The sequence below is a fragment of the Rhagoletis pomonella genome, unplaced genomic scaffold (assembly GCF_013731165.1).
Source record: "Rhagoletis pomonella isolate Grant_MI unplaced genomic scaffold, Rhpom_1.0 Rhpom_scaffold_00001, whole genome shotgun sequence".
In the NCBI taxonomy this organism is placed as follows: domain Eukaryota; kingdom Metazoa; phylum Arthropoda; class Insecta; order Diptera; family Tephritidae; genus Rhagoletis; species Rhagoletis pomonella.
The window spans coordinates 48543467-48558551 of NW_023458555.1; the positions used below are offsets into that span (position 1 = coordinate 48543467).

Below are 15085 nucleotides of genomic sequence, written 5' to 3' on the forward strand. Positions count from 1 at the left end.
ACTGTTTGTTGGTCGACTTTGAGTTATTCTAATTCATGCTGCGCGCATGGTTACGATCGGGCAACTATTTATTTGTCTTGTTCGAATGCTTTGTTAGTGATTCCATCATTGGGGCATTGTGTTTCCCGATTTCATGTTCGAGTTCATAGTTTGAAGAATAGTATGAACTGTTCATTCACGCTTTGTTAACCACTACCCATTTTTATGTAATTATCTTTGCACTTACATACATATTATGTACATATGTGCATACGTACGTACATACCCTTGCACACATCTAAAGATAGTACATACTTACATACAAATGTAAGCAATAAATTCGTACATTTACTATATACTAGGTACATACATATTTACCCAGCCAGCAGAGAAACGTACTTTTTGCCGAAAGTGCAGTTTTCGTACATTTTTCGTTTCCGGAAATGTTCAGAAAACGATTTTCATTTGTTCATTTTTCGTATCCGAAAAATGTCATCATCTTATTTCAAAACAATAATTTTAAAATATTTGTTCAAACTGAGCACTTGAAAACATGTATACACATTCGCCAGCAGCTGAGTATGCAGAGAAGTGTGCTACTATTTGTTAGCTTTCAGGAGGTCCCAGGTTCGAATTCCGTCAGAAGCAACACATTAAAATTAGTTATTCAAATTGAAATAATTGCTGAATCTTAAATTTGTTTTTTGTTTGGTTTTCTGTAACTATGCAAAAGTTTCTGTGAAGTTCATAATGAAACTGTTTTCAACGAAAAATTGTATCAGACAAATTTCGGGAAAACAGCCGAAAGCGCATCTGTTTTGGAACCATTTTCGATAGTTTTCTGCACATACGTTTGGGATGAACACTTTAGTGGGAGAATTGATCTGAAAAACGTCCGAAAACGGAATCGGAAAACGGATGAAACATCAGGTTTTTATACGAAATTGTTTCCATTTTCGGATACCTTTCCGGATATTTTGCTGGCTGGGTATGTACATTTGTGCATATGTATGTATGTTTTATTTGAATGTGTATATACTATACCGTTAAAACGTTTTTTTCTTCTAAGCATTTGTTTTTCTGTTTGTAATCGGTTTCCGAAATTTTATTAGCACATCATAATGTGACATCATTTTTAATTTAATTTGAAATAGGTGAATGTTTGGTTGCCCACTTTCCGTTTCCGCTTTTGCATTTGCTTTCTAGCGTTGTTTGGAACGAGTATTCATTTTTTGTAATGCAGCCTTTTAGGTAAAATTAAATTACATATTTTTGCGAAACAACGAAAATAATTAAATAATTGGTAATCTTCATCAAACAACAGAAGTCGGTCACAAATACCATAAATGCAATTAACAAAAACGATATCGCGGTGGGAGTAAAGATATATACACTTGTGATAAGCTAAATAAATCCTCAATATGTTGATCAATATTGGATATATTTATTTTGTTTATTTAATGTTTATTATTAACCCCATATAAATCTAAATATAAACTTTGTGCAAAAATTATAAAAGATCTGCAAAGTTTCAGCTAAATTGTCGACTTTTCATTCAGATTTTTCAGAATGTATTTTAGTATGCAAGTTTTAAGTTGCTGAAAAGTCGCGTTGGTTTTAATATTTTTTTTTCTGGCTGCATGACGCTATTAGACTGCATACTCAAAAAAATTCAAGTGTAAATGCTTCCGTTTAAGCATCTTTGTTTAACGACTACTTCTTTATTGTTTTGAACTTTAAGAACCTACACGATAAGCTTTTCCTACCTTTTCATGACGAAATTTAAGCGTCCTTTAAACGTTTTTATCTATTGCATACATACTAATGAGGACCCAATGTAAAAGTTTCGTAATCTATAAATTCTAACAATCGGCTGATTAAAAGCACTCAACGTGTTGCTGTGCTCAAAGCAATATGTACTACATTTTCAAATTCATAGCATTCCAAATAACTCAAACACACCCGCGCACACATATACATACTTCTAAAATTTATTGCAAATGAACTTGGATAAATGCATTTTTTATGCATTGAATCAATGCTTTGCATTTTTTATCAGAGTCTTATATTGCACATTTGTCTATCGGTACACACCTCGCGGACATTTCAACGAGTGGCATTGTCATTGCAACGAGGAACGAGCGATTATTTAATGTGCATAGTAAGTGCATTTGGGTCTGTCGTTTGTTGTCATTGACAACGCGATGTGATAGTTTTTTTTTGTTATTTCATGGAGCAACGACAACAAATGCCGCTACATTAATTAACAATAGTGATGACGAAAACTTTTAATGACAGCGATATGTAGTAAGTGCAATGCTTTGACCTAGCCGATTGCTGCTGCTGTTGCTGCCGTATTCATCGTCATCAAGCCTACCACAAATTTTACTTTAAGCTTGTTTTAAAATTCAGAATTGTTTCTGCATCAAAGCCACACCGACACACACTGTGCCCCTTTTCAATTATAGCATTCCAAAAGTCCAAAATTAAACGATTTCAGATGGCTATTATGACGCGTAAAAATATACATTTTTTAGTCTGAAGTTGTTCGCATACTTTTAAGTAACAGTACTTGTTTTTGCGAAATTATTTTAAATTAATTCTTAATGCGTGTTTTGCTTAAATGTCCTCTAATTTATTTAGTAAGTTTCAAACATGTATTACAGATTTATAAGTTTCCTTATATATGTACATATAAACAAAAAATATTCGAAAAATGTTATAATTTTGAAAACATTAAAATTTTTAATGGGCAGATGTTGCAAGTCTATCCTCACCCAGACTTAGTGTTTATATGCAAAATAATAAGGAACATTTCGACTTTAAGATCCTGTACGATCGAAGCTCTAATTTCTTTCAATAAACATGGCATGCATCCGATGAGAGTAGCTTATGACAACAAATATGATAATGCTGTAATGAAACATATTTTGATTAAAGTGGGAAGATACATTGACAGTACAGTGTTTCTCGCTTATAAGCACATCGGTTGTATGCATTTCCCTCTTATAAGTCCCAGAAACAATGTGCTCTGGCGACTTTCATTTGCTGGCCAAAAGCCGAGAAGTAACCGAGGTGATTTGAAACTCAGTGTTTGGGAGTTTTTGAGGTCGGATCCAATATGGCGACCAAACTTTATAATTTTTTCCATTTAAATGGGGGGGGGGGGGGAGGGGGGGGGGGTCAGATTTTTTTGAATTCAAAATGGCGGATCCTATATGTCGACCAAGTTTTATAATTTTGGGGGTTTTGGTTTCGGGGTCGCTAATTTCAAATCTTATGCCAGATTTTTGAAATAGAAAACGGCGGAACCAATGTGGCGTTATCGGATTCGGAGAAAAAAAAATTAAGTTTAAAACAGCCAAAAATATTTTACCATTTTAATTAAGAATACCGATAAGATAATAATTTAAATATAAGAATGATGAACGTCTGGCACTATCCTTTACATGGGAGGTACGGTCAAATCCGAACGGGCCCCGCTCATGTATGGTCCAAAAAATTATATAGGTGGATGCATTGTTCTTGTAAAATTTCAACATCACACATGCCTTCGTTGCATAGTTACGACCTTTGGCACGCTAAAATTTAAAAAGGACACAGTATGCGGCACTTTGGAGAAATTTTATGCTCTTTTGAATAAGTATAAATCGTCAGATTACAGGTTAGATTTTGCGAAAAATGCTAATAAAAAGAAATGTAAATTTGCTTTTAGCTATTCGTAGTTGGCGTTATATTCATACATACGCTGTGTAAGTAGTTGCGTTATTCAAGTGATTCTTCTACCACATTCACCACTCGTACACACAAAATGAGGTTAATCTCTCAATGCGGTTATAGTATTGTGCCTCATTTCGGTATATCTTTTAAATAAAGAAGCCAAGCTGTGTGTGCTCTTGCATTTTTAAACACTTTTAGCAAGTTGTCCAATTCAATGACCGTTTGAATACTTGCTTGTCATAGTTGAGAGACATGTGCCTTCTAACGTTCTTTATCTTCTCATTTTCTATATAATAATTGGTTTTTGTGTTTTGGACTTTTTTATGGTAATAGTAACCTTTTATCACTTTTTAAAATTCTTTCTCCTTTTACACAACCGCATTCGTGAATATTGTGTTGAATTCTTTGGTTTTGCTTGGTTTGATGTATGTATGTACATATGTATGGAAGTGATTGGTGTGGCGATGACGTAATCTTACCTTCGTTCAAATTCATATCACATTTTGTGCATGGAGTGTGTGTGTCGCTTTGTGGTTTTTCTCTGTTTTTTAACTTTTTTGTACCTACATACATAACTTCATCTGTTATGTGTTACCTATATGCAGATATTCCTAAAAAAAATTGTACTATTTTGCTTTTCCTCGTTTTACATACATATTTTGTTTCGAAATATCGGAGTAGTAAATTTTATTTTGTTACCATCCATACAAAACAACTAGTCTAGCCGGTATCTAAAAATTTCTCCCTCACTTTAGATGCCTCAAAAGTCCCATTAAAGTAATTTCAAATACGGTAGTCGTTTCTTTGCTGTTGCATATTAACATTTTAGCGTTGCTTGTCTAACTTGTTGAGGAATTTTGGTGGTGGTTTCATAGCCGGTGCCTGCATTGTAGTAGAGTAAATGATGTTGGTGCCGGTGCTGGTCAATGAGCATTGCCTTTTTAGTCGATTTTCGTTGCCCAATCGTGCACTAGAATACATATACACATATATATGTACATATAATCATACATAAATTGTGTTTTCACACTCGTCCATATAAAGCTTGCGATTTGAACTCGCCATTTTAGCAGAAATATGCGTCTAGTTGATGTGTGACCATATTTTTAGAGCAGGAAATTAAATTACTTATGTATTTTTCTAACAAATAAAATTAAATGCTTGGCTTTTAATTATTTGATTATGTAATTGTCGGTATTTTTGTGACAACTTACAAGTCGAAATTTATTTATTTGTTTGTTGTAAATATATTAAAATTTTACCACTACTGTTGCTTAGGGCTTTGTAACTAAATTATTGATTGACAAATTTTTGTCCCTCAATGGCATTATTTGTCAGGTCGTGTGTCTCGTGCGCAGTGATGTCATTCAAATTTAATTGATGCCGTTGTTGCGATGGGTTTTGTTTTTTGTTGCGTTTGGCAAAGCGTTCACCATTTAGGCGCCTAGTGTAGTAAATTGATATAGAAGTTTGTTTCTGAAGGTCATTTTAGGAAACTAAGTACATTTTGGGCTATTAAGAGATCGTCTAAAAAACGCAGAAAATAAATAACACTAAAATTGCTATACCTTTATTTGGTTAGCAAAGAGTTATTTAGTTAAGCTTGTATTTGCACATATTTTAGAAAGCAATGGTTAGTTAAATATTTTTACAGGCCATCAGCAGCCAGAAGTGGATCCAAGGAGTTTACTAAAAACTAAGAGTTAATAGAACATAAAGAGAGCTTACCCACAAACAGTTACAGCAGTTTAGATTCAGTTCCTTTCAGTAAAATTTTCTGAATAGATTTTGATTTTGAGGAATATTACAAATTCAATTTTGTAGATAAATTTGAAGTTTCATACAATTTGAACCCCTTGAGAAACCAATAGTTCATGGAATTTAGAAATGTTTATAGTAGTTTTAAGCGCATATTGAAGAGTATTTGAGAATATCTTTAGATTAAAATATGTACGCACATACTTATGTATAAGCTTCTAATAAGCCTAGCCTTAATTTAAGATTTATAAGATCTTTTATAAGTAAATGCTATTTCCAATGTGTGCTGTTTAACTTGAAATTTCAGGCTGAATCAGAAGTAGCAGCATTGAACCGTCGCATTCAATTGCTCGAAGAAGACTTGGAACGTTCAGAGGAACGTTTGGGATCAGCCACAGCCAAGCTTTCGGAAGCATCTCAAGCTGCCGATGAGAGCGAACGGTTAGTATACCTTTGTCTGCGAATTGCAGCAAGGGATTTTTTATATTTTTTAAATATTATTAAAAAAAATATATTTATATTTATTATTTATGAATCAAAAAAAAAGTTACAATAACTATTTTTAGCATAATTACTTAATCTGTACGAGATAACGTATATGTACATAGTATATGTACTCTTATTATCTCACGTGTATCATATTTATATTTACGTATATAAGCAAAATAATTGTTACACTTGTAAATTCCCCAACTGCAGGATACGAAAAGCTCTTGAAAATCGTACAAATATGGAAGACGACAGAGTAGCTATTTTGGAAACCCAATTAGCGCAAGCAAAATTAATTGCCGAAGAGGCCGATAAAAAATACGAAGAGGTATAAATTTCAGTAAAAAGACAATAAAAAAGAAATATCTTTGCGCGCTAAGTAAGCGTGCGCTTCGATATATGTAGATAGGGCCTTAGGGTTATTAGGTTTTTTATACTTTTTCGAGTAGACTTCAAATGGTTTACAAAAGTTGCTCCCTACGTTTAACTTAATTTTTTTTTTTCATTATTCTGTGGGTAATGCTCTTTTTTCCCCGACGCACTCTTCTTTATACGACGTGTATAAAGTGCTTTCACTGATGATTGCAAATTGTTTTTTTTTCATTAGTTTTAAATATTTTATATGTTTTAGTAATAAGCAAATAGGTCGGCGTTTGGATTGGAAAGAGTCTTCTGGAGTTCTACGAACTGAAGGATGCTGCTGAAGGATTCGCGTTTAAATACAAACAATACAAATCTCAAGCACTTATGAATTATTAATTATAGTTCATATCGTAATTACGCTTTAAGTTATTAGTTATTACAACTTTATGTTTAAAATTTTGTAAACTATACTATTTTTAAAATATGTAGATATGTATTTATGACCCTTTAACTTTCACTATAAATTCCAAAACTTCTTTAGATTGCATTTATAATTAATTTTATTGCTTTTTAGTATAAAAAAAAATCAATAAAATCTCTTTTCATTGGCAACATCGCCAATATGGTTAATCTTTCCTCAACTTGTACTTAAATCAGCTGTTTACTGCTGACCAGTAATAAATATCAATATTTTAACTCAGTAGAAAAATAATTAAATTAAGCTAATACGTTTGAGTAGTAAAATGCAAACTAAAGACATTTTTGAATTCTTCAAAAAATTAAACAATTTTATAAGTTGCTTGTAAAAGCTACATCTAACTAAATCCCAAACAAATTTCTTGTTTATTTTCTACAAAACTTATATATTAACTGACAAATATGAAACTGGTTTAAACGCTACATCCAACGAAATGGCCCTCTACGCAACTATAAAATCTGTCTACACTGCAACAAATAACAACAAACACTTAAATACTCCTGTGTAAATGTGTACAAACAAAAAAATATGTATTTTTGTAACTATAAACAAACGAAACCAACTATGAACGAAATGTATGCGCCAATCCAACTGTTTTTATGTCGACACCAATGTTAAAACCGTTCCTGTTGTACTGCTCCTAAAAACCGTAAAAAATCGATCAACGTTACTCCAACATGCACACGCTCGACGTATCGATGGCAACATCTGAACACTACAAATGCTAAATTTGTATCCTCGTCGTTTTTTCGACTCACCGTTGCTTGAACGGTCTCCTATGGGCATTGAAATCGATATTTTAAAAATCACTTTACTACGAATATAACAAAAAATAGCGCTCGTAAGATCCTTGAGAACCGCGCCCTTGCCGATGAAGAACGCATGGACGCACTTGAGAATCAATTGAAGGAAGCTCGTTTCCTTGCTGAGGAGGCTGACAAGAAATACGATGAGGTGCAACATGATAAACCTATCATTGATTTATTAGCTAAGCTTAGTTGTTCTATCGCTGAGTCGTCTTCATTCTTAAGAAACACCATCCCCACTATCACTACCAACATTGATGATATCAACATCACTTCTGCAAATGCAATTAATAATGTTACTAACACTAGTGATAATGTAAATTTAAATGTAGTAGTAGACGTTGACGTTGACAAAGACGTGAACGTGAACGCAAACGCAAATCTAAACGTAAACTCAACTGATGATGCTGCTGGTGGAGCCGGCGCCAGCAGTGCTGATAGTGAAATTAACGCAGCGGCGCCAACGCCCACACAAGTAACCTGATTTTGCTGTTGTCTACAAGTGAACAAACTCAGCAACAACAAAAAAATCTACATACTTATATTGACAAACAACAAAAACGCCTCATTTTTGCAATACAGATATGCATGAGTTGATTGGAAAAAAAATAGAAAAGTAAACAATTGACTAAAAAGAAGATAATAGAAAAGAGAGAAAAGAACTTGACGATGACGTGCAGATAATTAAGCGATGGCCAAAGCAAACGTGTGTCCAATGTGAACCAACAACGTTAGACACTAAAAAGGTCCTTTTGCTTTGGACACTCAGCACCTTGGTGGTTGCTTTGTTGTGTGCGGACTAGAGGTACGACGTATTACTTTGCTGACTTGCACCGCGCGAACGGAAACGGAAATACTGTAATTGATACGGATGTATTGGAATTGAAACTAAAGATAACAATAACAATAATTGTATACATAAATAATTTTTATATACATATGTACGTTAATTAACTACCTATCGTATTTAAAAGCAAAAAAAAAAATATTAAACAAAAATGAAACTTGTGCTGCTACTAAGTTGTATTTTTATGGATTTTACAAAGTGTATAAATACATAACTATGTACATTAACATAAAATAAGTATAGCAAAAAAGAAAATAAAAAAGGTAAAATGTGCCTTATCAAAAATAGCTAAGGAGAAAAAAATCAGTTAAAGTTGCCTTCTTTTTTGCATTACACTCAAATTCCATGCAATGATAAATAAAAATGAAAAAGAAGCATATATCTTTTGAAATACATTCACACAGCAGAATGAGATTCATGCATATGTATAAAATAACGCTGGAAATGAGATTTAAAATACATATACATACATACATTTATATGTATATCTAAAATATTTTAAAAGTATAGAAAAAAGCATAAACTTAAAGTCGTATGGCCTTATTCATAAAAAATAAAGTAGTTTTAAAGAGCTTTATAAATTGACATAAATAAATTTTCATAAATTTTTCAGTTTATAAACCTTTTTTAAAGCTACTTATACATAAAATATATGAATAAGACTACGATTTCAAATATGTAGTGCCTTAACTTGCCTTTTCTATACAAAACCAAAAATAAATAAATAAATTGCAACTTTTTTAATTTTTCATATTCGTACACACACGTTAATAATTAATTTCCCAATTATTGAATTTGTTTAAAAAAATTTTAATTTTTGTTTAGTTTTTCTTGAGTTTTTATGATTATTGGTTGAAAAGGTGAAATTTATTTAAATTCGTATGCAAAAAATATATGTATTCTAAAGCACATGCACTTAATTTTATAAAAAGTTTCTTTTTCACTTTGTTCATTTGCCAAAGTAATTTTTAAAAATTGACAATTACATATCAGAGAAAACCATACATATGTACGCTCTTTTAATTTTATTTAAAAATGACCATGAGTTCTATTTAAAACAAAATGCAATATGAATTTTACGACAGTTGAATATTTCTTTTATTTCTGTTATAACTCTTTGCGAACTGTGTAATTAATTATCAGCGTATTAAACTGTTTAATTCTGTTGAGATTCATATGATTATAAATAAAAATTTTAGTTGATTTAAAGCAAAATAATTGAAACTAATTTACGTCGTTTTTTTACAAAAAAAAGGGAGCAATGGGAGCATTTCTTCTACGTTGTTGATATTATGGTTTTTGTACGTATGTATTTAGGAATACCATTTTGAATTAGTAAGTCCTTCGTAATTTCTTGTAGGATTCTAGATACATATTTATCTACTTAAGGGCAAAAAACTATTAAAGAGGGAATTTTTTTTACTGACAGATACATATTTATCTAAACGTTCCTAATGAGTTTATATAATAGCACAACTGTCTAAGCGTTCGAAAACTTCTGTTTGAAAAAATCGGAAAGTTTAAAAATTGAATCGTTCTTATTTAGTACTATAACCCGTTTTCGGTTTGGGCAGAGACCAATAAACTTCGCCAATCGCCGTATAGCTAGTTAATCACACCAACTCCTTTTGCACTTGGCAATATAAAAAACCAATAATATATAGTTTAAATTACGAGTTCAATCACCGAAATTTATAAAACTATCTGCGGTCAGGAAATGATTTCTTGAGAGAGTTACGTAAGTAAATATCGAAAAACGTTTAACATTGATTGTAGTTATAGGGCGTTTACACGGTTTCGGAATACAGGGCATTGCTCAAGCAACCAAGGAGTTGTAAATCAAAGCATTATATAAAATATTTCGATAAATCCACAAACCTTTGATTTTCCATACAATAAAATTCAGTTTGGAGCACAATTTTTAATCTTTTCAGACAGCTTCTTATAGGCGACATACACAGTGCGTCTGACTCGCGAGTCATTTGTATACGTTTTGACTCCCCTTCGACTACACACAGTTGAATCATTCAGAGTCATGCCAGGAGCCATGTCGGTGTAACTAACACATATTTATTTTCACAAACACATCCCAACCGACTCACGAGTCAGACGCACCGTATTTGCCACCTATTAGACAACTTGAAGCAATAACACTATTATACACTATCTCCCGTAGAATTAAAGGATCTCTTTAAAAAAAAAAAAAAAAAAAAAAACAAGAAGTTATTTGGACAAACTCATTGGTATCCGGAAGGGATAGATTTGTTTTTAAAGATACTTTGACTATTATTCTGTGAAAAACTTGCTTGCTATTATACATAACCTCAAATATGTGCAAACCGTGGTTTTTGCCCCTTTAGATAAGGTATCTCAAAAACCTGATGTGTTAGAGAAATTCTGAGGCCGTAATCGAATTCAGTGTCGAAAATTCTATCGGAATTCACCGGTCAAAACAAAATCAAAAAAAAAATATAATGTTGGACAATAGTGTAGTATGTACATATGACCATCAGTGTTTCCCGTTTTTAGTGGTCCCACAAAAATTCCAGTTTAGTATGCAGTTTTATAAGCCCGCTCAATTTTAGTACAGCAAAGTGCAAGCTGCGGAACTGTAGCGCGCATATCTTCCCATTCCTCTAATGGATTGCTTTTCAAAGAAAATGCTGAAGCATAATCAGTTCTGCGCTTAAATACAAGAACTTTTTTTCGATACCTACTTCTATCGCAGTAAAAAGTATCGAGTATGTACTTGGATTTACTTGTATCGATTCATCCCTAATTGTAATGTTTTTTTACAAAAATTATATCTCATTTTAACTTCAGAAAAAAGTTTTGGAACAAAATAAAAAAAAAAATGTGTTTAAATTTTTAAAGTTTCTTGGAATATTTCTATCAACTTTCGCCTTAATGCATATCATCTGATCGGATAGTCGTGCATTCGAACTAAAGGGCTATAAGCTGTTTTCATGGCTACACAACCGATCACCGAAAAAGTCGGGTTTCGTAGATTTCCTCACATGTCCAATGTTTTTTGGAGATAGTTTTTGGGCCAAGGGTCTATCGCTAAAAATATAAATTTTAAGTTACAGAGCAAATGTCAAATATATTACACTACCGAAAATTCAGTAAGCTTAAAATAACGTACTTATAATTCAATTTCATTCCATTCTAACCAAAATCTTTTAGATTTACATCTGTTTGTTTATCTATATTTTTTCAAACTCAATGAATTGCCAGCAAAACTTAGGAAAAATATAGGACTTGAAGAGGCAGCAAAACTGATATGATACCTTCTAATTGATCAGTTGTTTGCGATAAGATTACGTTTTATTAGGTTAGCAATATGAAATCCTTTTTCTACGAATGCGAGTCAAAAGAAGTGCAAAACGTTTTATTTAAAAATTGTCAATACAGCAATAATGCGGTTTTGCGCCCTGGCACATGATAAGCACTATCTTAGAGAGTGTGTTAAGCAGCAATTACGTCAGCAAAACGAAATGGGCGATGAATCGATATTTCAATGAAAGTTCTACAGTATTTCAGGAATATGATAAAGTGGGCCTGGAAATATCAAACATACTGTACATATACAGTGGTAGAAGAAATAATAGAAACTTTTTACTTTGACCAGTTTTGCCTATATTACTCGACGTTTAATATTTTTGTATAAAAGTCTAGCGCAATATATAACATACACCATAAAAATCCACATTTCAAAGTTTGTACAAAAATTATAAAAATTCAACAAATTTTATCAAAGTCCCCCAAAAGTTTCAAACTTTTCAATCAGATTTTTTTTTTTGAAAAATTCTGGGTATGCAGTTTTATAGCCCATTAAATTTTAGTAGGTAAAACTGCAAACCGCAAATCGCTAGCAAATCGCGTTGATTTTTAGTAATTTATTTGGCTGGCGGTGTTGTGCTCTCGACCATGCTCAACATTTCTTTTTATATGGAAGGAAATGCCTAGCAGCGTCAACCAAAAAAAAAAAAAATATTAAAAGTCAATGCGATTTTCTAGCGTGTTGCGGTTTGCACTTTTACCTCCTAAAATTTAATGGGCTATGAAACTGCACACCCAAATTTTTTCAAAAAAATCTGATTAAAAAGGTTGAAATTTTTGGGGGATTTTGTTAAAATTTGTTGAATTTTTATAATTTTTGTACAAACTTTGAAATATGGATTTATATAGTGTGTGTTATATATTGCGCTAGACTTTTATACAAAAACATTAAACATCGAATAAACCAAGTAATATAGCCAAAACTGGTCAAAGTAAAAAGTTTCTATTATTTCTTCCACCACTGTATATGTATGTAGATACAAACGCACATGCAGACGCGTCTTTCGGACTGCTGCTTGCTTTTGTACAGAAGTCGCCAATTTTTTCTTTGCCCATGTAAAATGCAGTATGAAGGAAATTTTTTAACGGGCTCGAAATAAGATTAGCCTAATCATTCAACATAATAGAATATAATACATGCAACATTTCCCCCTTTTCATTGGCTTACAAAAAAATTCCATTGAAAATAGATGCCCCCAATACTTCATAATTGTATTTTTTACGCGTATTCAATTTCTTCAAACTGTTGGTGATTTCATCGTTCACCCTTGCATTGATGAGTCACGTTGTCGAATGGAAAATATGTGTTTCTTTGGTATTTCGCACATGCTTACATAAGCAGGCACAAATATGTAAACAGTTACTCGCTGCTTGCCGGCCAACATACTGGCGACTTCCAAACTCGATAGTGATTCAGTGGATTGCCATCTTTATTTGAGTCAGCCGAGTATTCATTTGCTCTCATATTTAATTTCATTACCTTAACCATATTTGGTGGTAAACTATGAATAAAATGCAGCATTTTTGCTTTTACTGATTTGTTTATTTAGAAAGTGCAATATGAAGTATGAATATGTTTTTGATACAACATAAAATAGATTTTAAAAGTTGGTTAAGTTTTTATTCAATTATGACATATTTTCCTTTATAATAGAATTTAGCTCATATTCTAATTCCATTCGACTCGATAACGGGAGTTACAATAAATAAGGTTTGTTTTTTTTTGTTTGAATTTATGTTATTGAGCTGAATAAGTTTACTAAAGCAAGGCTGCAGTGCGGCCAGGTTAAATACCATACAGCCGTGGTGAGATCTCAGATTCGGACACGCAAAAGTCCTGAAACTATACCGGATAATCTACGAATTCTAGATTATATCACTCACTCTGTTTAGACAACAAATTCTCCATAAGTTCCCCAGAGAGAAACGAATGGGAAGGTGCTACAGACTTAAACCCAGGGTCGACGGCTATATATACAGATTACAAGCCTAACGAAAGAGTGGGTAGCGGGATTTATTCTGGTGAACTCGCGTCAAACCTCAGTTTTCGCTTACCGGACTATAGTAGCGTTGGTCAAGCATAGCTAAACGTCGTAATGGAGGTTCGTAACCTTTGCCCCTCAAGAACGGCCCATTGCTATTTATTCTGACAGCCAGGCTGCTATCAAAGATAAGAGAACAACGCCCAAAGTAGCTATAGACTGCAGGAGGACTCTCAACCTGCTGGTACCAAAATGTGCCTTGTCTGTATTATTGTTGTCGCTGGACACAGGGACATTCCTGGCAACTGCATAACCGACGAGCTTGCAAGGAAAACACAGACTAAATATCGAACTCATCGAGGAGATAAATACCAGAAGGGCTGTGGAAACCAACTGCTGTGCTACCATGCAAATTTGGCCAACAAGTAATGTAAAGCGATCCATAGCTCTAATTACCGGACACTGCCTGATGGGCACTCACGAAAAAGGCAACGATACCCCACCAACGATTTTTGTCGCAGTTGCAGAGACGAGTTAGAGTTGGAGAGCATCGAACATTATCTCTGCTACCGTCCCACCCCAATGCGTTACCAATTCTTCAACAAGTACTTTTTATAATGTTTAGCCTGTACTCGGTGAACGTTGTCGATTTTTGTGCTATCTAAAACGCACCCGGTGGTTAAATTATTAAGGGAGGGAAATAAGCAAATGGCTGCCGCCAGTGGTATCACTACAGGCTTTCCCTCTGCGCGATGGCAGACACTCTAACCTAACCTAAGGTGTCGCAAGAAATCTGATTCCAGGTCGCTATGCAACATTAGGCTCAGTTGCTTCCCTAACATTTCTCTCGCTCTCTGCTGGGTAAAGCTACAGCCTGGCAGGGGCTTATAGCCCAGTTGTGCATACTTTGCTCTGCATTGAATAGAATGTCGTTTTTACGTAAAAATCAAAACCAACAGAGCTCATTTAACAGATTCCTTATGTGACAACTCTCATGCAACGCCAAGTATGCATAACTGAGCCTTTATGCTATCCAGCATAGCTTGTTTTCTTTTTTAACGTTTGTTAAAAAAGGGCTCAAACTCAATAAATTCCTATGATGTTCCATGAACTCAAGCACGTTTTCTGTATATTCTTTGCAAGCGCAAAATGTCGGAAAGTCTTCAGATGAGTTTTTAACACAAGACCCATCGTTACCCACCTAGCGACATTTCAACTGAGACGCGCATCTGAAAAACTGCGGTTATCGTTGATTTTGTAACTTCATAAAAATTCCCCAAAGAATTTTTGCACATAGATCTGGGTCGTTCCGGTTACGTAG

The 15085-nt window shown here is 33.4% G+C and overlaps 1 protein-coding gene across 30 annotated transcripts in view; it reads left to right on the forward strand.

Annotated features, from left to right (window-relative positions):
• The window catches only part of LOC118745526 (tropomyosin-1, isoforms 9A/A/B), a 58783-nt gene that overhangs the window by 16294 nt on the left and 27404 nt on the right, over positions 1-15085 (forward strand). For 19 of the 30 annotated variants that reach the window (XM_036479151.1, XM_036479184.1, XM_036479125.1 and 16 more), the window contains 2 exons: positions 5765-5898; positions 6157-6274. In XM_036479151.1, coding sequence (XP_036335044.1) covers positions 5765-5898; positions 6157-6274 — 252 coding nt within the window. Of the gene's footprint in view, positions 1-5764; positions 5899-6156; positions 6275-7623; positions 7742-15085 lie in introns of all 30 variants that reach the window. The other 11 variants (XM_036479134.1, XM_036479172.1, XM_036479095.1 and 8 more) reach the window with 1 other exon arrangement.